The following is a 20,785-nucleotide window of genomic DNA, read 5'->3' as shown; positions in this document are numbered from 1 at the left end:
CTCCCAGACGGCATGTGTGCGTGCAGTGCGTTCCTACCCTTCTTTTTACAGCCAACGAGACGGAGACCCGGCAAAGAACAGTGTCCTAACAGACACACAAAGGCTAATAAGACCACCTGGTCCCCCAAGACCTGTTGGAGATGGGGAAATCTCATTTGCACGTGGCAATGGGATGAGACTTGAAGGGAATAAGGCAGCCCGGTCTGCGTCTGGGAAAGGCGCAGTGCGCGCCGCGGGAAACCGTGCAGGTGGGTTTCCTCCTGGGAGTGCACTGGGAGGGCTCAGGGGTGGGGTCCGGGAAAGGCAGGTGGGGGGAGAGGCCCTGGAACCCGCGAGAAGGAGCCCTTCTCTGAGGTTGGGCTCCTGAGGGTTTAGATTCAGGAACCAGGGAAAGAGCTTTTGAAGGTTTGGAGCTGGGAAATCCGGACATCAGATTCGCCCTTGCTGTCATACCCAAAGGAAGCAACCAGAAACCAGGGCCAGACTGGAGCCATGGTTAAGGCATCTCTCCCGCAGAAGATGATCCCAGGGTATCTAGAAACTACTGTGGAATGTAGCTTGAAGTCTGAAGTTGCTTGTCTGAGCGCCCCCCGCCCCCCGACCCCTGTGGAGCCTTGGACTCAGAACTGCTGCTCTTGGCAGTACTCTTGGAGAGAACCTGTTAGTTGAAGGGATTTATTTTTCCCCAAACCATTTTTTAATATATTATCTTAGCTAGTATGATTTACTGATAATTCTTTAAGTCTGTTTTGGTATCTTTTTGTATATTCTTTACAGTATGTCTTTTTACTGTATTTGTTTTAAGTTATTTTATCCTTTCTAGTGGTCTTTCTAATTTATTTACTTTATCAAAATGACACTAGCAGGGACACCTGGGTGGCTCAGTCAGTTTAAGCTCTGCCTTCAGCTCTGGTCATAATATCAGGGTCCTGGGATGGGTGGATTCCTTGCTCAGCAGGGAGCCTGATTCTCCTGCTTGCCACTCCCCCTGCTTGTGCTCTCTCTCTCTCTCTCTGACAAATAAATAAATAAAATCTTTTTACAAAAATGACACTAGCAGGCTTTCAAATTATAAAAGTCATTTCTATTTTTGTGTGAGGGGAGGATGTTTGTAGATTCTTAGAAAAAATAAGGGCAGGTACCCACCAAACCTAATAATTGTTGTTGCTGGCATACACACCTGCTTTATTTTCACTTTACGGTTCTTCTGTAATATTGCCCTTTTTCTAAGCCAAATATCTTATTTTTCAGTAAAAATATTTTTAAAAATTAATAAAAGGTGTATATATAATTGTTATTAAAATAGGTGTAAAATATAAGGAAAAAAGTAAACTACTCGGAAGAATTTAGTACTCTCATTTTGAGTGTACTATTATATACAATATCGTATATTATTATATATCTATAGTACATATTATACTGTGTAGTATATATTTGTTATTTGCAGTATGTTTATATATCTCTATCATATATATACATATCATCTAATATATTGTGATTATGCTGTCATGATATATTGTGGGTATTTTCCACCTACAATATAGGCACCTACATGATTATTAATACTTGCCAATATTGAGTTGACCGTATAGTGATTTAACAAATTCTATATTGTCAGACATAGGTGAATCTCAATTTTCTGCGAGCATACATAAAGTGCTGGTGAACATTCTTGTGCACACATCTTTGCGTAACTTTTTTCTTTAATTTTTTTTACTTTTGATATTTTATTGTGCTTCTAGTATTTTTACGTTATAGATACCTGGCAGTAATGATATCTTTCAAATGACATTTTGACTGAGATTTTAAAAAGCAACAGATGTAAAATTCTGGGATCCAATCACCATAAGCAGACTTTTCAAGGAAGCGGTCCAGAACCCCATTCATGCTCTCAGGAGGGAAACTGGTGAAGCAGTTTCTCTGGGGAACACTGTTGGTGGGCTGCGGGGAGGACTGGAAGTCCTGTCTTCTATCCCCACACCCAGTGAGGGATCTTCCAAGGGACACTTTAGGAAGCTTGCTGTATCTTTCTGCAGATGGCCTGAGGTGAGCAAATTGGCTGCTTTGATGGCAGAGTCCGAGGAAGTGGCAGATTGGGTCCGACTGCCTCCCAGAGTTTGCAGGGACCAAGGATGGGCCTGCCTCCCAAGATCCAGATGTGAGCCAGCGGGAAGACAGAATCAGATCCTGCCTAAGAGAGCCAACTGCACAGGTAAGGAAACCTCATTTGAAAGATCTTGGAAGTGGTCCACCAGGGCCTATAAGGGGAATGTGAGGGACCCCCTGGATAGAGGGGTTCTCAGCCTGGTTGTGGGAGCTCAAGGGAAGGGTCTCCATGATGGGAACTCCAGAGATGTAAACAGCTCCCCAGGAGAGGGTGGAGACAAAGAGGAAAGGAGGACGAACAATAGGGAGCTCTAAGCGCCTGCCAGCCCAGAGAGCCTGAAGCTAGCACCCACTGCGGCATCAGCTCCGTTAGAGGCTGTCTTACTGTCTTGGCCTTTCTGCCCTGGTGTTCCAGCAGCAGCTCAGAGAGGAGGTGTGAGAAGAGGCCAACCTCATTCCTCCTTTCCCAGGGCAGACTTCCAGCTAAAGAGGCCCAGACTGGGTAGGGGAGAAGACTTTGATACTGGCTAAGTGAAGTTTGACTTTTGCATTAGTATTCTGGACGGTGCGCTCAGTTACTGAATGGAGACTATGCCTTCAAATAACCCTAGGACTGAATGTCACCTAAGACAGCGCAGAAAGTCACGGGTCTGCTGGGTTGTTTGTTTGTTTGTTTGTTTTTTTTTTACTGGAAAGGGGAATGGTTTCCACTGTGAGTATATGTGAAAGGAATGGTGGAAGAAAAAAAAGTGAAATTGCATTTGATTCCCTTCAGGGTTGTACTTGTTCAAAACACTTGGGGAAAAGTCCATCAGACCAGGTGGAAGCCACCTGGCTTGAGGATTCTGAGGCCCTCCCTCCCTCTCTGCATGGCTCGCAGCTGCCCCCCTGCCCTCTGCACACGACCAGCCATCCCAGCAGCTCAGGGGAGCTACAGACCTCATATCCTCCCAGTAAATGAAGGAACTCAGGGGACAGCATGTGACCCCTCCTGGTGACACTTGAGCGCTAAGAAGTGCAAGATAGCCGCGGCAGGTCTATATTTGGGCTCTCACACACGACTGTTGCTATTTGCAGTGGGAGCTGGCTCATGTTACCGTCACCTGTCACCTTCCATGCCCCAGTTACAGCCCTTGCTGTAAGTCAGGCAGGGGCAGGCTACGGGGCTCAAACAGGTGACCTGGAGGGAAATCCTTCTCCAGAGGCCTTGGAGGTCAAAGAAGAACCCGTGGACCCTGAAATCAGCAGGCAAGTTTCTGGGTGATCCTATTCTTCTAATGCAAAGGGTATTACTAGGAAGTCAGTTACTTAATGGTGTAATGTTAACGCAATATTGTTCCTTTAGGGAAAGAAGTATCATCCTAAATTGCGGATGTATAAATGGCAGTCAACAGTGGGAATGTTTTCTGTGCCCTCCTGGAGCACGGGCTCGCCTTGACTGAATGCGGTGTTGGTATGGGGTGTGAAAGCCTCTGTGGCTGCTGATTCCTGCAGTGTGCCCTTAAAGTATTTTTAGTGCAGGAGTCCATTTGCTAGAACAGTTTGGAACCTTGTGTAGTGTTCTCCTCCGCTGCGGTGGCAGGCTGATAAACACATTGTATTTTAATCGGCGTGTGTGTCCTGACAAATCATAATTTCATATTTTGATGGAAATATGGAGAAACCGAAGGACAGTCATTTTTCACCTGTTACACATACCCCTCTCCCCACAGAAAGTTTTCAGGTTTGGACTCTGCCTTTGAGAGCTGATTTGAACTATTCATGTCACTGTACAGCCAACGCTTGATAGCAAGTTTCCTTAGTTGTGGCTCGAGAATTGCAAAGGGCTACCTGGGTGGGCTTCTGAAATTACAGGCAAAATTCTGTTGGTGCCCTAGGGGCTCACTTTTAGGGAGAGAATTCACAGCTTTCAATAGATTCCCAGAGGCGCTCGTGCCCCACAGAAGGTTAAAAATCATTTGTATGGGGGGGGGCTTTTCTAATTAATGCAATGGGACACACCTCCCATATAAGACTTCGGCAAAAGCCTTTTTTGTTATTTTGTTTTTTACTGCAGTCCTATGGCCTAGAGTAGAAGCTATCTAGCTACTATATTTTTTATAGGCTGTGACCTATTTATTTCTCTAAGGCTCAGTTTCATCACTTATAAAATGACAAATTCTTTTTTTTTTTTTTAAGATTTCATGTATTTATTTGACAGAGATCACAAGTAGGCAGAGAGTCAGGCAGAGAGAGAGGAGGAAGCAGGCTCTCTTCTGAGCAGAGAGCCTGATGCGGGGCTCGATCCCAGGACCCTGGGATCATGACCCGAGCCGAAAGCAGAGGGTTTAACCCACTGAGCCACCCAGGCGCCCCTAAAATGACAAATTCTTGTTAATCGTCCTTTCTCCCCCAATTCTGAATGTTTTGGTAAGGCGCTGAAGGAGTCCAGACGCTGAGGCGGAATGGGCACGGCCGCTCTGCGGGGGTGTTGCAAACCTCCCATCTCCGTGCTGAGTACCCAGACCAGTTTGTTTGTCTGTCCAAAGGGGAAACGCAGGCCTGGAAGAATCTGTGCTCGTTAGATTTGTTCTTGATGTTTCCCAGCCTTCTCGATTGCATAACAGTTCAATTTGGTGTTTCACTCTCCAGCTTCCGGTTGAAAGAATTGGTCAGCATGATTTATTGGTAATATGGAATTCTGGTTTTCTCCCTTTTGGTAGCGCACAGAAGCGTGTTCTTTTTAGCAGGCTGCTCTGGGGTCTGGAGGTGATATGGTTTCGTGGAGAGCTGGGTCCGGGGCCAGCTCTTCACCTGCTGTCCGAGGGCCCCTCCGTCCCTAGAGTTCCACACGTCTGCCCGGGCTCCCCAGAAGCTCTTGCCGTGAGGACCGGTGACCTCCCAGCCGACGTCTGGGCCTGGGTGTGAGGCTCTTCTGTCCTGGTGCCTCCTCCAGACTTCAGTTGTTTTCAGGGGAGACAATGACCCCACAGCGGCCACCGGTGGCTCCTCCTCGTGATGGCCACTGTGAGTCTTCACGTTCTGACCCTGGTCCTCACCCTTCATGAGCGCCCCAGAGGGAGAGGCTGAGGTCCAGGCAGTGACTCTAGCAGCCACCCCCACACTCATGACAGCACCGGATGCGGCCTGAGGGCTCACGTTGAGCCATGTGCTGTGCTAAGCATTTTACACAATGTTCTATTATTGCACCCAAAAGAATTTCGCATACATCATGTTATTTTATCTAAATGCTAACTTCATGAGGCAGGAACGAGCAAAAACCCATCACGTGGGCTCATGAAAGCAAGGCCCAGAGAGGTGGTTTTTCCCAAGGCTACGGCACTAAGAAGTAGCCGAAACCAAAGGCAAACAGAGCTTTCTAATCGAGAGGGCAGTGGCCTCAGCGGTGAAGGTGGTGTGTGTGGGGGGTTATCTGGAGATTGAGTTGACAGACCCGGAATCAGCACTATTCGGGCATCAGTCACATGGGTGATGGCAAGGATGAGCTCCCAGCTCTGGTTTGGGTGAGAGGGAGGGGGTGTTGTGCTATGTATCAGTGGATGTTAGGAACGCGGTGGCCCTCTTGAGGATGTGACGGGAGTCGGCCGTGGTGGAGGGGCGGTGAGGTGGAGAAGGGTGGGCCGCTCTCAGCAGGAAGAGCAGCCCCAGCCAAGACCTCAGGCAAGACTTGGCAAGGGACAGGGAGCCCTGGGCTCCGTCAGAAAGAACAGTGGTGTCCACTGGAGAAGGTGACGCTGTTTGGGGGGGTGGCGCTAGGGCAGAAGGGGTGGGTGCCCGGTGTCCATGGGAGTTGATGGAGACTTGCCAGTCATGGAGCCCTCAGAATGCAGGGCCTGTGGCCAGCAGACAGTAGAAACAAGATGGTTTTAAGAAATCTCTGCCTGCAAGGTGTCAGTCAGGTGTGGCCCCGAGCACTGGGGCCGTATTAGCTTATTTAATCCTCACGACAAGTCCTCTCCACTTACAGACGAAGAAGTTGGCTCGGGGCCACTGAGACAGGTGGTCAAGGTCATGCAGTGAGAACATCACTGACCCCAGAAGCCAGGCTCCTCTTTGCCCCACGCTGCTTCCGCCAAAGCCGTCCCCGCCTTCGAGCGCTTCCCCTGCTGGGAGCTGGGCTGGGCCTTCCCTGGTTCCGTGTCTGCGTCAGTGATGCTGCGGGTCAGAGCCCCCCAGACCTCTGTGTCCTGCAGCAGCAACAGACGTTCCCCGTGTTTCCGCCGCTTTGCTGAGACACACTTGACATCCGACACTGGGCGGGTGTAAGGGCTACCCTGGGATGGTGTGACACAGGACCACACTGTGAGACCGTGACCCCGACAAGGTCGTTCACCGTAGGGTCCCTCACTCACATCATTACCTTTTACGGCCTGTGGTGAGAACACTGAGTGTACAGTGAGGCCTCGTTAACCACCGTCGCCGCACTGACCACTTACTCATCTTGTCACTGTCAGTCTGTACCCCTCGACCAGCATCTCCCTGTGTCCCCCCTCGCCAGCCGCTCAGCCACCGTTCCAGCCTCTGTTCCCGTGAGCTCAGCTTGCTCGGGTTCCACGTCCGTGAGGGAGACCATACAGCCTCGGTCCTTCTCTGCTGACTCGTCTCACTTAGCGTAACGCCCTCCAAGTCCACCGGGTTGTTGGAAACGGCAGGACTTCCCTCCTCCTTTCTTTCTTTCTTTTTTTTTTTTCCTAAAGATTTTATTTCTTTATTGAGGGAGAGAGAATGACAGAGCAGGAGCATGAGAAGTGAGATATCAGAGGGAGAAATAGACTCCCCGCTGAGCAGGGAACCCGATGGGGGCCTCGATCCTGGGACTCCAGGATCATGACCTGAGCCAAAGGCAGTCGCCTAACCAACGGAGCCACCCAGGCGCCCCAGGACTTCCTCCTTTCTTACGGCTGAGTAGTACTCCGTGGTTTACCTTCTTTATCCATCCATTTGTTGATGGACACTTCAGTTGTTTCTGTCTTGGCTACTGTGAATAATGCTCCAATGACCACAGGAGTAAAGATCTCCCTTTGAGATCCTGATTTCATTTCGCTCACACATATGGTAGTTTTGTTCTTAATTTTTTGAAGAATTTCCATACTGTTTTCCATAACAGCTGTACCAATTTACATTTCCAACAGTGAACAAGAGTTCCCTTTTCCCACATCCTCACCAACGCTTGTTATCTCTTGTCTTTCAGGGCTGACATTCTTTTTTTTTTTTTTTAAGATTTTATTTATTTATTTGACAGAGATCACAAGTAGGCAGAGAGGCAAGCAGAGAGAGGGGAGGAAGCAGACTCCCTGCTGAGCAGCGAGCCCGATTCCGGGGCTCAATCCCAGGACCTGTGCTGAAAGGCAGAAGCTTTAACCCACTGAGCCACACAGGAGCCCCCAGGACTGCCATTCTAACAGGTGTGAGGTGCTATGTCATTGTGGGTTTTCAGGGGTTTTGTTTTGTTTTGTTTGTTTTTAGGTAAGTTCCATGCCCAGCATGGAGCCCAGCATGGGACTTGAACTCATAACCCTGAGATCAAAACCTGAGCTGAGGGGCACCTGGGTGGCTCAGTGGGTTAAAGCCTCTGCCTTCGGCTCAGGTCATGATCTTAGGGTCCTGGGATTGAGCCCTGCATCAGGCTTTCTGCTCGGCAGGGAGCCTGCTTCCCCCTCTCTCTCTGCCTGCCTCTCTGCCTACTTGTGATCTCTGTCTGTCAAATTAAAAAAAAAAAAAACAACACCTGAGCTGAGATCAAGAGTCGAATGCTAAACTGACTGAGTGACCCAGCCATCCCCTCACTGTGGTTTGACTTGCATGTCCCTGACAATGAGTGATGGTGAGTGTCTTTTCATGTGTCTGCTGGCCATGTGGATGTCAGAACAGTGTTATGTCCTCTGTCCATTTTTAATCAGATTATTGGGGTTTTTTTGCTATTGTGTTGTACAAGTTCCTTACATATTTTGGATATCAACTATCATGTAAATAGTTTGCAAATATTTTCTCCTAGTTGCCTTTTCATTTGTTGATTGTTTCTTTTGCAGTGGAGTTATTTTTAGTTCGATGGTCTCCCGCGTGTTTATTTTTGCTCTCATGGCTTGTCTTTTTGGTGTCACACCCAGAGCGTTGTTGCCAAGACTGATGTCGAGGACCTTTTTCCCTTGTTTTCTTCTAGGAGTTCTTTGGTTTCATATCTTACATTTAAGCCTTTAATCTACATCTTGAGTTAATTTGGGGAAGGTTAATGTAGGTTAAAATAGGGGCCTGGTTTTATTTTTTTGCATGTGATTATCCAGTTTTCCCAGCACTATTCATGAAGAGACCATCCTTTCCCACAACGGGGTCATTCTGATTAGCTAGGTGGCCACACTTGCAGGAGAGCAAAGGCTGTACTCAGAGCCCCTTAGGACGGAAGGCTTTGACTTTGTTGTTGACCAGTAAGGGATGTGGGGGTCACAGGCTGGATCAGGGCAGGGGAGAAGGCAAAGTGGTGTTTCCCCAGCTGGGTGGCCCCTTTGGCCTCACGAACCACAGAAGAGAGATGTGAGCTGAGGTGGGGGTGTTGCACGTGTACTCAGGAGTGTCTTGCAATCCTTTGGGTCTGGTACGTGTGTGGGGCTGTAGAGGGAAGGTTTCTTGGTCCATCTCAATGCCAGTTTTGCTGGGATGCAGACCCATCGTAGGGAGCTGGGTCCTACTTCACCTGAAGCTACGCTTCCCCATCCCTAAAACAAGCTATGTTGTGATGAGGTACCAGGACTGCCCCAGCCAGAGTCGAACGGTGGGCAGGGCTCTTACAAGTAACCCCAAAGAACATCCAGGCTCTGGGATCTTCATAAATCGCAGGTGCTAGGGAGACCCCAAAGCTGCTTGCTTTGTGATGCTGCCTCTGGGAGCAACCTTTATTCATCCCCTCCTCCAGCCTGGGCGTAGACCAGGTCCCCATGGACCTGCTGGTGGACCAGGGCACAGTGGAGCTAGTACCTCAAGCCTCAGTCCTGCGTGGTCATGGCCATGGTACTCAGCCTTGCCACACATTACTGATTCTCACCACTGTCATCTGTGTAAAGAGTTTCAGAGCCTTCAAGAATGGGACCGAAGTGTTCCTGAACCCTGATGTGATATGCCCTGTCTTGGAGGCTGGGGAGTAAAGTTTCCTTATGGATCCAGACCCCAGAAGCCAGTTGCTTGCCTGGTATGTGTTGAGGGGCGTTGTCTCTGTCCCTCCTGGCCGCTGGGAGTCCACCGCCCTGGCTGGTGCTGCCTGGGGAAGTGAAACAAGAGCATCCTGTGCGGACTTCAGAGCGGGGCAGGCAAGAGGCGAGAGTCCCAGGGACTCCCTAGGGCAGAGCCTGAGTCATCCATTCCCACTGTCCCCCCACGTGCAGAGAAGGCCAGTCAGCGGCTGTGTTTTGTCTTGCCGTCAGCACGAGCTGAGGTGAGCCCATGGGGGTGTGTGTGAGGGACCCCCAAGGAGGGTTATTGCCCCGATTAAGTTGGAAGAGTGACATTTGGGACAGAGCCCAGATGAGGAGAGGTGGCTGGGGGCTTCCCCAGGTTAAGGGTAGAGCGGGTCTCCATCCCTGGAATCCAGAATCTACTATGAGTCTTCCCGAAGTAAGGCCAGATGGGGGATGGGGGTCAGTCCTCTGTGCTCCTAACTGCCCCCCCTTAGCCTTTCCTTGTGCTCACAGGACAGAACTGGGGGGTGGGGGTCAGGCAGCAAGAGGAACCTGGCAGCGAGCTCCAACAGTGAGGAGGGAGGGCTGGGCCACGAGGGCAAAGGGCCCTCTCTGACCAGCCCTGAACATGGGCCAAGTTCTTTTCCCTGACAGCGTGGGTGGGACAGCTGAGCGATCCTTGGTCTCTGCAGATAGAGCAGACGAAAAGATACGAAACCGAAGGCCTGTAGCGGAATATGCAAGGAGGGGCTCAGGACCCGATCAGTGGCATTAAAGGCAGAGCACAGAGAAAGCGCGTTCTCCAAAAGGGTGCCAAGTCCCTGGGACATCAGGCATCTGCCGGCGTGGCCTGTGGGGGTGATCACAGGCTCGTGGCTCGGGAGATAGCGTGTGTGTTGTCACGCCCCACATCAGAGTGGAGAAAGTGAGAGGCACTGAGCTCCATCTGGCGGTGTTAGATGTGGGAGAATGAGAATGTTCAGGAAGGCTGCGGCTTCTCTAAATTCTGCCTGTGCTTGGAGCAGAGGTCAGGGCCAGAGACAAGGATTTGGGCCACTGGCAGAGAGGGGGCCATGGAGCCACGAGAGTGGAGCCATGAGAATGGACGGGATCACCTGGGTCAAGTGGAGAGGGAGGAGGGGAGCAGGAATGGAAGCCTGGGAAAGGCTAGTGTGAGGAGCAGCCCAGTGGGAGACCGTCCCGAGAGCAGACGGCAGGCTGAGCGGGGTCAGCAGGATCAAAAGTCACAAAAAGTCACAGAAGAGCCAGCAGAGCATGGGCCAGTGTCTGTGGATTTCATAATTAGGCCAGCAGAAAACAATGTATTTTTTAAAAGGCAATCAAAACCAGAGAAAATGGAAAGAAACATGAATGGCATTTTTTACATAGCTTTGGGGTAGTTATTGAAAGGATAGTCTATCAGCAGCGAGGAGTCCCTCACTGCAGAAGGACCAGCACTGTGGGTCAGGGAGGCGCTGCCCCTGACTCCAAGAGGTTAGACAGACAGCTGTCTGCTGGCTCTGATCCCACAGTGGAAACTAGGGCCGGGGGCTGTTTGAATCATACTGATAGAGGGGCACCTGGGTGGCTCAGTGGTTAAGCCTCTGCCTTCAGCTCAGGTCATGATCTCAGGGTCCTGGGATCGAGTCCCACATCAGGCTGTCTGCTTGGCAAGGAGCCTGCTTCCCCTCTCTCTCTGCCTGTCTCTCTGCTACTTGTGATCTCTCTCTCTCTCTCTCTCTCTCTGTCAAATAAAAAAAAAAATCTTTGAATCATACTGATCGTTATGGTGGGGGGTGGGGGAGTGCTAAACTCGGTCTTTCCATTTTTTTATTTTGTTATTTTCCTCCAAAATGTATTGCATATGTACCATGTAGGAATGGTTTAGTAATAGTATTTTTCAGTTTTTACTTTTTTAAAGATTTTATTTATTTATTTGAGAGAGAGAGAGAGTATAGGTAGGGGGAGAGGCAGAGGGAGAAGGACAAGCAGACTCCCCACTGAGCAGGGAGGCTGATGATACGTGGCTCCATCCCAGGACCCCAGGATCATGTCCTGAACTGAAGGCAGTTGCTTTAACTGACTAAGCTTCCCAGGTGCCCCAGTAATGGTGGTTTTTTAAAAAAGCATTAGGTTTACCAGAATTCATTGTTAAAGGGGGCATTAGGAACTGGATTGTGGGGTTGCTTACACAACTTGAGAAATTTACTAAAAACTGTCGAATCATGCACCTAAAACAGGTGAATTTTATGGTATATAAATTATAATTCAATAAAGTTATTTTCAAAAGAGATTAGTGAGTAAGTTAAGCAGTTCACAGAATTCCTGGTTTTATGTAGGAATGTGTTTTTGAGAAAGACTTGTGCAAGCTAATTAGAATGGTAGAACAGTTCAGTGGGTAGAAATTTCAGTCAATATTTGGACATCAACTATACCTGTTGTGACTTGTACAGTTAAACAAAATAAAATAATAATAACAACTGGTTCTCTAAACCAAGAAGGTCATTCTAAGGGGCGCCTGGGTGGATCAGTCAATTGGATGACTGATTCCTGATCTCAGCTTAGGTCATGATCTCGGGGTTCGGGAATCAAGCCCTGCATTGGGCTCTGCACGAAGTGGGGAGTCTGCTTGAGATTCTCTCCCTCCCCTTCTCCCTCTGCCCCTCCCCCTGCTTGTGCATGCTCTCTCTCTCTAATAAATAAATAAATCTTTAAAACAAAAAAAGGGTCATCCTTTTTTGTGTATGGATTAGTGGTCTTCAATTTTTTTTGGCTCATGACCTCCCTAGAAACTTTATATTATCTAAAAATTTTTATCAAGTTTAAATAACCTTGTATTAAGTGATAGTTTCTCAGACATGATACCAGAAATACAAGCTAAAATAAAAAATATAGATAAATTGGACAACATCGAAATTAAAAACTTCTGTGCTTCTAAAGGACACCTTCAAGAAAGTGAAAAGATAATTTACAGAGTGGGAGAAAATATTTGCAAATCAAACATCTGATAAAGGACTTATATCCAGAATATATAAAGAACTCTGACAATCCAACAATAAAAAGGGGTGCCTGGGTGGCTCCATCAGTTAAACATCTGCCTGCAGCTGAGATCTTGATCCAGGGTCCTGGGATCGAGACCTGAGTCAGGCTTCCTGCTCAACAGGGAGCCTGCTTCTCCCTCTATGTCTGGCCATTCCCCTGCGTGTGCTCATGCTCTCTCTCAAGTAAATAAAAAAATAAAAAATAAAACTCAACAATAAATGGATAGATAACCCAATTTGAAAATGGATGTATTAAAGTTTTCCAAAGAAACTGAATCCAGTAAGGGGGAGTGGGGTACATGTATATGTATAAAGAATATGAGAGAGGCATGTATCTTAAGGAATGAGCTCATGCAGTTATGGACGCTGGCAAGTGCAAAACCTGCAGGGTGGGTCAGCCTTCTGGAGACCTAGGTGAGAGCCAGCACTGCAGTTCAAGTCTGAAGGCCACATGCTGGTAGAATTCCTTCTTGCTTAAGGCAGAGCCACCTTTGTTCTGTTCAGCTCTACGACTGATTGGAAGGACCCAGTGACGTTACAGAAGACAATCTGATCTACCCCAAGTCCACCAACTTAAAAGTCAATCTCATCCAAATGACCCCCTCACAGAAACATTCGAAATAATATTTGAACACCATGGCCCAGCTAAGTGGACCCATAAAATTAACCATCACAATGGACAAAGGAGTTCCGTAAACATTTCTTCAAAGTTAATATACAAATGCCAATAAGCGAACCAAAAGATGCCCTGTATCATTATCCATATGCAAAATGCAAATCAAAACCACAATAGGCTGTCACTTCACATCAATTGGGATGGCTCCAGTCAGAAAGCTGGACAATAACAAGTATCGCATGGGACACGGAGAAATTGGAGCCCTCCTCCTCTACTTGTGGGAAAGCAAAATGGCGCAGCCACTTTAGAAGAGAGTTTGGCAGTTGCTCACAAGGTTAAATGTAATTACCACATGACCCAGCGACTTCATTCATCAGAGTACACCCAAGAGAAATGAGGACATATGTCCACACAGAAACTTGTACATGAACATTCACAGCAGCATTGTTCATAACAGTCAAAAAGTGGAAACAACCCAGATATCCATCAGTTGGATATGTTATCTGTAACATAAATGAAATATCTTATAATCCTACACTGGAATATTATTTGGCTGTAAAAAGGATGTGTCGTACCACATGGATGAACCTTGAAAATATTATGTTCAATGGCAAAAAGCTAAACACCTAAGACCACACATTGTATGATTATTGTATGATTCCATGTATATGAAATGTCCAGAATGAGCAAATAGAGATGAAAAGTAGATGGTCATTATCAGGGGCTGGGGGAGTGATTGCCAATGAGTATATGGTTTTGGGAGGTGATGAGTGTTCTGGAATTGGATATCAGTGATGAGCCCATAACTCTACATTTATTAAAATATTAAATTGTACACTTTTTAAAAAAAATTTATTTATTTGGGGGAGGGAGCATGCAAGTTGGGGGAGGGGCAGAGGGAGAGAATCTTCAAGCAGACTCCCTACTGAGCATGGAGCCCAATGCGGGGGCTCGATCTCATGACCCTGAGATCATAACCTGAGCCAAAAGCAAGAGTATGACTTAACCAACTGAGCCATCCAGGCATCTCTAAATTGTACACTTTAAAAGTGGAACCTTATGGTGTGTAAATTATATCTTAAGCCATTATTTTAAAAAGTATGAATAGTTTTAAAAGATACACTTTCTGACATGCTATAAATGTTTACATTTCCAAATAAAACTATTTTATAACTCTTTATTTAATGGACTCTTAAATACTACCGCAGTTTGCTGCCCTTCATCAAGTGTGCTAAAAAATGCAACAAAAGCTCTTATGGGGCACCTGGGTGGCTCCATTGGTTGAGAATCCAACTCTTGGTTCAGCTCAGGTCGTGCTCAGGGTTGTGAGGTTGAGTCTCGTGTCGGGCTCTACGCTCAGCATCAAGTCTACTTAGGATTCTCTCTCCCCCTCTCTCTTCCCCTCCCACTCATTCGACTCTCGCTCTCTCAAATATATAAATCTTAAAAAAAACAACAAATATATAAATCTTAAAAAAAATAAAAATAAAAATTAAAAAACGCCTCTTTTAGGGGCACCTGGGTGGCTCAGTCAGTTAAGTGTCTGCCTTCAGCTCAGGTCATGATCCCAGGGTCCTGGGATCAAGCCCTGCTTCGGGCTCCCTGCTCAGCAGAGAGCCTGCTTCTCCCTCTCCTGCCTGCTGTTCTGCCTACTTGTGTGCTCTCTCTCTCTCTCTCTAAGAAATAAATAAATAAACCTTTAAAAAAAAAACCTTTATAACATTACAAATTTTACCTTGTTCCTTTTTTCTTCTTGAGCTTGTGTTTACATTTAACTTTTCAGAAGAGAGGTTTTAGAGTTTTGTCCTAATGTATTGTTTTTCTATATTTAGAAAGTCTTTTATTGATCATCTCTGAGACTTCTCTACAAAAAAAATACATGCATGGGATTTAAATTTTTTTATTTTCCTGGAACCATAAGGCTCTAAATGGTAACCTCTTTTTTCTTCTGGATTAATTTATCAATACTATTTGTAGGCACATATGAGCAAAACAACATACATTACTAATTTTGACAAATGTTAAACAAAACAAATGTGAAATGGAAATGAATCTCTTGGTGAGCTGGGTAGGGCTTTTCTTTTTTAAAAAAAGTTAATTCAAATTTTCATGTATGAATTATTACATGCAATTACAAATTATATTATTATAGCACTATCATTCAACTCTTTGAACTCTTTCTGAAATGTATGCCAAAAATTACATAGTCATCTATTGTGAAAAATCATTTTTAGTCATATGTCAGCTGATGCTTGATTAGATCCTCCTTCAGTTTTGTTGAAAGCAAAGAATTGGAAACCACTTAGCTTACAAAAGAATGTTTCTTTTCCTCCCCTTGGCTGCTCTCCTGACCCACGCAAACTGTGCAGGATGATAAATGGTTATTATTTGTTGTGGAGCAAATAATACACTGTTCCTTCTCTCCACCTGGCCGTCCCCTCCTGCTCCCATTCCCTCCCACTCCTTTTGTCTCATTCCGGTTCCTACGAGGGGTAGCACTTATACCATCGATCTTCAGACTACAACATCTGTACATAAAGACTTTCCAAAGGATATGTAGATGGGGATAATTTTAAGAGTATTAGATTCCAGATGCTTAACATAATACTGAATCTTGCCCAGAGCCGCTCTCTCCTGAAATGAGCCAGCGGTTGAGGCTTCAGGCAGGTTCTGTGCTCACAATATCCCTTCCTGTCTTTGTTACAAAAGTAAAACTGCGCCCTCTCGCTTTTGAATATTACATTGCCCTGTAAGATTTCATGGCCTTGGAACTTAAAAACCTCCAGTGGGGGGCATCTGGGTGACTCAGTTGGTCTAGTGTTCAACTTTTGGTTTTGGCTTAGGTCCTGATCTCAGGGTCCTGGGGTCGAGCCCCCATGAGCCTGCTTGGATTCTCTCTCTCTCTCTGCCCCTCCCCCAATTCATGGGTTTTCTCTCTCTCTCTCTCTCTCATTAATAGATAAATCTTTAAAAACATAAAATAAGTGATAACCTCCAGGCTGAGTGGAAGGACAATTTGAAGTATTGATATCAGTGTTACTAGAGATAAAGAGGAGCATTTTGTAACAAAAGGGGTCAATCCATCAAGAATACATGGCAATTATAAATGTACATGCAGGGAGCCTGGGTGCCATGGGTGGTTGAGCATCTGACTCTTGGTTTCAGCTCAGGTCATGATCTTAGGGTCGTGAGATCAAGCCCCTTGTCAGGCTTCATGCTCAGCACAGAGTCTGCTCCTCTCCCCCACCTCTCTCTCTCTAAAATAAATAAATGAGTCTTAAAAATAAATGTATATGTACCTAACAACAGGGCACCAAAATACATGAAGCAAAAAGTGACATAAATGGAGAAAGAGACAACTCAACAATATCAGTTGGAGACCTCAGTACTCCACTTTTGATAACAGGATGACTAAGAAGAAAATAAATAAGGAAATAGGGACTCAAGTAACACTATAAACCAGCTGGACGTCACAAACGTCTAGAAAACACTCCCCCCCAACAACAGCGGAATACACATGCTTCTCTAGGCATATCAAACATCCTCCAGGATAAACCAAATGCTAAAACAAGCATCCATAAATTTAACAGGATAGAAATAATGCAAAAATATGTTATCTGACCACAATGAGATGCTATTAGAAGTCAATAACAGAGAAATTTGGGAAGTCACAAATATGTGGAAATTAAAAATACAGTCCTAAATAACCAACATATCAAAGAAGAAAGCAAAAGGGAAATTAGAAGATAATTCAAGGTGAATAAAAGTAAAAATAAAACATACCGAAAGTTTTGCCGCATTATTGGGATGTGGCAAAAGTGGTGCTTAGAGGGAAATTTATAGTTATAAATACCTGTATTTAAAAAGAAGATCTTAAATCAACAACCTAACTTGCCACTTTAAAACACTGAGAAAAGAACAGCAAACTAAACAAAGCAAGTAGAAAGAAGGAAGTATTAAATATTATAGTGGAAATTAATGAAGAGGGGAATAGAAAAACAAATGAGAAAAATCCAAGAAAACCAAAAGCTACTTCCTTAAAGAGATCAGCAAAGCTGACAAGCTTTTACTTAGACTGATCAAGAGAAAAAGAGAGAAGACTCACATCACTAGAATCAGAAATGAAAGAGGGGACGTTATTACCAAACTTCCAGAAATAAAAGTAATTAAAAAGAATACCATGAACAGTTGTATTCCAATAAATTAGATAAATGAAATGGACAAATTCTTGGAAAGACACAAACTACCAAAAGACTCAAGAAGAAATTGACAACTATTGGCCTATGTAAAATAGACTGAATTAATAATAAGGGGAAAACAATCACAAAGAAAAGCCCAGATAGCTTCACTAGTGAGTTACGAAACATTTCAAGAAGAATTAATGCCAAGTCTTCACAAGTTCTTCCAAAAAAAGTAGAAGAGAAGGAATATTTCCCAACTTACTCTGCAAGGCCATTATCTCCTTTACATCAAAGCCAGACAAAGACATTACAAGAAGAGAAAACTACAGGCTAATATTTCTTAGGAATATGAATGCAGAGTTCCTCAAAAAATACCGGCAAACTGAATCTAGTAATATATGTATATATAAAAAACATCATGACCAAGTGGGATTTATCCCAGGAATGCAAGGTTGGCTTAACCTCAGAGTTGGCAACAAGTTCTTAGATATGACACCAAAAGCACAAGTAACAAAAGAAAAAATTAATTAGACTTCATCAAATTTAAAAACTTTTGTGCTTCAGAGGACACCATCTATAAAGAGGGAAGTGCCTGTCTGGCTCATTTTGCAGAGTGTGTGATTCTTGATCTTGGGATCATGAATTCAAGCCTGCGATTGAGTGTGGAGCCTAAGTATTTTTTTTTTTTAATTTAAAAAATGGGGGCATGTGGGTCACTGAGTTGGTTAAGCATTTGCCTTCAGCTTGGGTCATGATCCTGGGGTCCTGGGATTGAGCCCCACATCAGGCTCCCTGCTCAGTGGGGAGTCAGCTTCTCCCTTTCCCTCAGCCTGCTGTTCCACCTGCTTGTGCTCTCTCTCTCTGTGTCAAATAAATAAAATCTTTTTTTTTTAAGATTTTGTTTATTTAGTTGACAGAGACACAGAGAGAGAGGGAACGCAAGCAGGGGGAGTGGGAAAAGGAGAAGCAGGCTTCCCGCTGAGCAGGGAGCCCAATGCAGGGCTGGATCCCAGGATGTGGGATCTGTCTGAAGGCAGACACTTAACGACTGATCCACCCAGGCGCCCCAAATAAATAAAATATTTTAAAAATAATAATAATAAAGTGGAAAGACAACCTACAAGATGGGAGAAAATATTTGCAAATTATGTGTCTGATAATGGACTATCGAGAATACATAAAGAAATTTTACAAATAACCCAGTTAAAAATGGGCAAACTATTTCAATAGACAGTTCTCCAAAGAAGACATACAAATGGCCAGTAAATGCTTGGAAAAAATACCTGATATCAGTCTTCATCAGGGAGATGCAAATCAAAACCACAATGACATACTATTTCACACCCTCCGGGATGGCTATAATCAAAAAGTCAGATAATAGCAAGTGTTGACAGGGCTGTGGTAGAATCCGAGCCTTCGTACACTGCTCGTAGGAATGTAAAACGGCCCGGCCACTTTGGAAAATGGTCAGGTAGTTCCTCAGACAGTTAAACGTAGGGTTACCCTATGATCCAGCAACCCCACTTTTAGGTATTTGCCCAAGAGAGATGAAAACCCAAGCCACACGAAAACCTGTACACAAACATTTTAGCAGCATTATTTGTGATAGTCAAAGGGTGAAAACAAGCCAAATGAAAAGGGAAACATACAGGGGTGCTGGGTAGTGCTGTGGGTTGAGTATCCAACTCTTGGTTTTGGCTCAGATGGTGATCTCAGAGTCATGAGATTGACTGCATCGGGCTCCACGCTCAGTGGGGAGTCTGCTTAAGTTTCTCTCTCCCTCTGCCCATTCCTGCCACACACTCTCTCTCTTGCTTTTGGCTCAGGTCATAATCTCAGGGTCATGAGATGGAGCCCCACATTGGGCGCCATGATCAGCAGGGAGTCTCCTTGAAGATTCTCTCCCTCTGCCCCTCCCCTCACTTGTGTGCTCCCTCCCTTCTCCCTCTCTCTCTCAAATAAATAAATCTTTAAAAAACAGGGAAATGTGCAAATAAGCTGATGAAGGGTTAATAAAACACAATGTGCCCACACAATAGAACGTTATCTAGCTCTAAAAAGCAGTGAGTACTGACACAAGCTATAACATGGGTGAGTCTTGAAAACATTGTTATGAATGGAGCCAGTCCCAAAGGACAGTATATTATATGATCCCACTAATGTGATTCCATTATATGAACCGAGTATATGATTCTATTTATAGTCAATAGAGACAAAGTAGATTAGCAGTTGCTTAGGGCTGGTGGAAATGAGGGGATGTGGGTGGTGAGAGCTGAAGAGTACAGTGATTCTTTGTGAGGGGATGAAAATGGCCTAAAATGGACTGTGGTCATTAGTGCTCATTTCACGAATATACCAAAAGCCCTTGAAGTATGCACTTCTGACAGGAGCATTGTATGGTGTGTGACTCCTGTGTCCGTAAAACTATCATAAAGGACAGTCTGACATAACGGCAGTTGTGTGCCTAGAAGAAAGCAGGGACTGTGGAGTCCAGCAGACTGAGTAAGCCACGTCCTCCAGGAGGCAGGCACCAAATAGGACTCAATACACAAGGATTTTAGTAGGGCAAGCCCGTGTCCAAGATGAAATGGGGAAGGAGATGGGAGAGGCTGAGAGAACCATCAGCCCGTGATGCAGCCCGGCCCCGAGTGAGGGAGGGAAGGATGGTTTGGAGCAGTCACCCCAGTCTGCCGCACACCCCAAAAAAGGCTTAGCAAGGCTGTCAAGGAGCCCTCTGGCCAAAATCTGCCCTCAGAGGAGTTTCGTGTCAAACCGATCTGCCTTAGTGTCTCTGCTGCACTCTGTCGCTGGATGGAGATGCCTGTGCGAAGTGTGTCCTCCGTGCAGTGAGATGACGTTTTCAGAGCGCAGCTGGACACCCAGTCACCTCAGCTCCCTGTAGCCGGACATCCGTCAGGCACAGTCTCAGGGCCGCCACACAGACTAAGGTTCAAATCCCAGCCTAACAACTTCCTCAGCACAGGACCTTGCTCCAGATAGCCTGTCTGAGCCACAGTTTTGTCATCTGTAAAATGGGGGTAATTGCAGTGCCCACCACACGGGGGTATGCCTGTAACCTGCCGAGCCCGGAGGAAGCGCACAGTTAAGTGCTCAGTAAGTAGTAGCCACTCCCTATGTCGTATTTACTACTTCTACCGTTTGTTATTTCTTTCTAGATTTTACATACCGCCATTAAAGGGTAAGCATCGCAGTCTCTGTAGAATGAGTATTCTGTTTATTTTACTTAATATCATACCGTAAGTCTTTCCCAAGTTATCATTTGCTCTCCCTAATATTTTAAAGTCTGTGTTATGTTCTATAGAGTATGCATATCCTAGTTGAGTTAACCGTTCTCCTAATCACTAGGGTTTTACTTATTGTTTTTCCTGTCATAAAAATTTTTATGGACACCAGGTGCCTCAGTGGGGTGAGTGTCCAACTGTTGATTTTGGCTCAGGTCACGATCTCGGGGTTGGGAGATTGAGCCCCGTGTTGGGCTCAGTGCTGGGCTTGGAGCCTGCTCCAGATTCTTTCTCTGCCTCTCCCTCTGCCGCTCCCTCTAAAAATATTTGCGGTGGGTATTTTTATAGAAACATTTCCCCCCTGTATTGGATATTTTCCTTTGGGATCCTGATGAGAATTACTAGCTCAAAGATTGGGGACATTGTTAAGGCT

General features: G+C 45.6%; 1 protein-coding gene across 2 annotated transcripts in view; it reads left to right on the top strand.

The window, feature by feature from the left end:
- The window catches only part of FSD2 (fibronectin type III and SPRY domain containing 2), a 45,460-nt gene that overhangs the window by 2,922 nt on the left and 21,753 nt on the right, over window positions 1-20,785 (top strand). Inside the window, exons 2-3 of one of the 2 annotated variants that reach the window (XM_032836941.1) lie at window positions 2,179-2,212; window positions 3,184-3,354. In XM_032836941.1, the coding sequence (XP_032692832.1) occupies window positions 3,197-3,354 (158 nt within the window). In that variant the 5' untranslated portion in view covers window positions 2,179-2,212; window positions 3,184-3,196. Of the gene's footprint in view, window positions 1-2,178; window positions 2,213-3,005; window positions 3,355-20,785 lie in introns of those variants that run through there. The other variant, XM_032836942.1, reaches the window with a different exon arrangement.

This window comes from Lontra canadensis, unplaced genomic scaffold (assembly GCF_010015895.1).
Source record: "Lontra canadensis isolate GAN:19392208 unplaced genomic scaffold, GSC_riverotter_1.0 scaffold94, whole genome shotgun sequence".
In the NCBI taxonomy this organism is placed as follows: Eukaryota; Metazoa; Chordata; class Mammalia; order Carnivora; family Mustelidae; genus Lontra; species Lontra canadensis.
The sequence above is the reverse complement of the archived record's forward strand: the minus strand, read 5'-3'. Positions and strand labels throughout refer to the sequence as shown.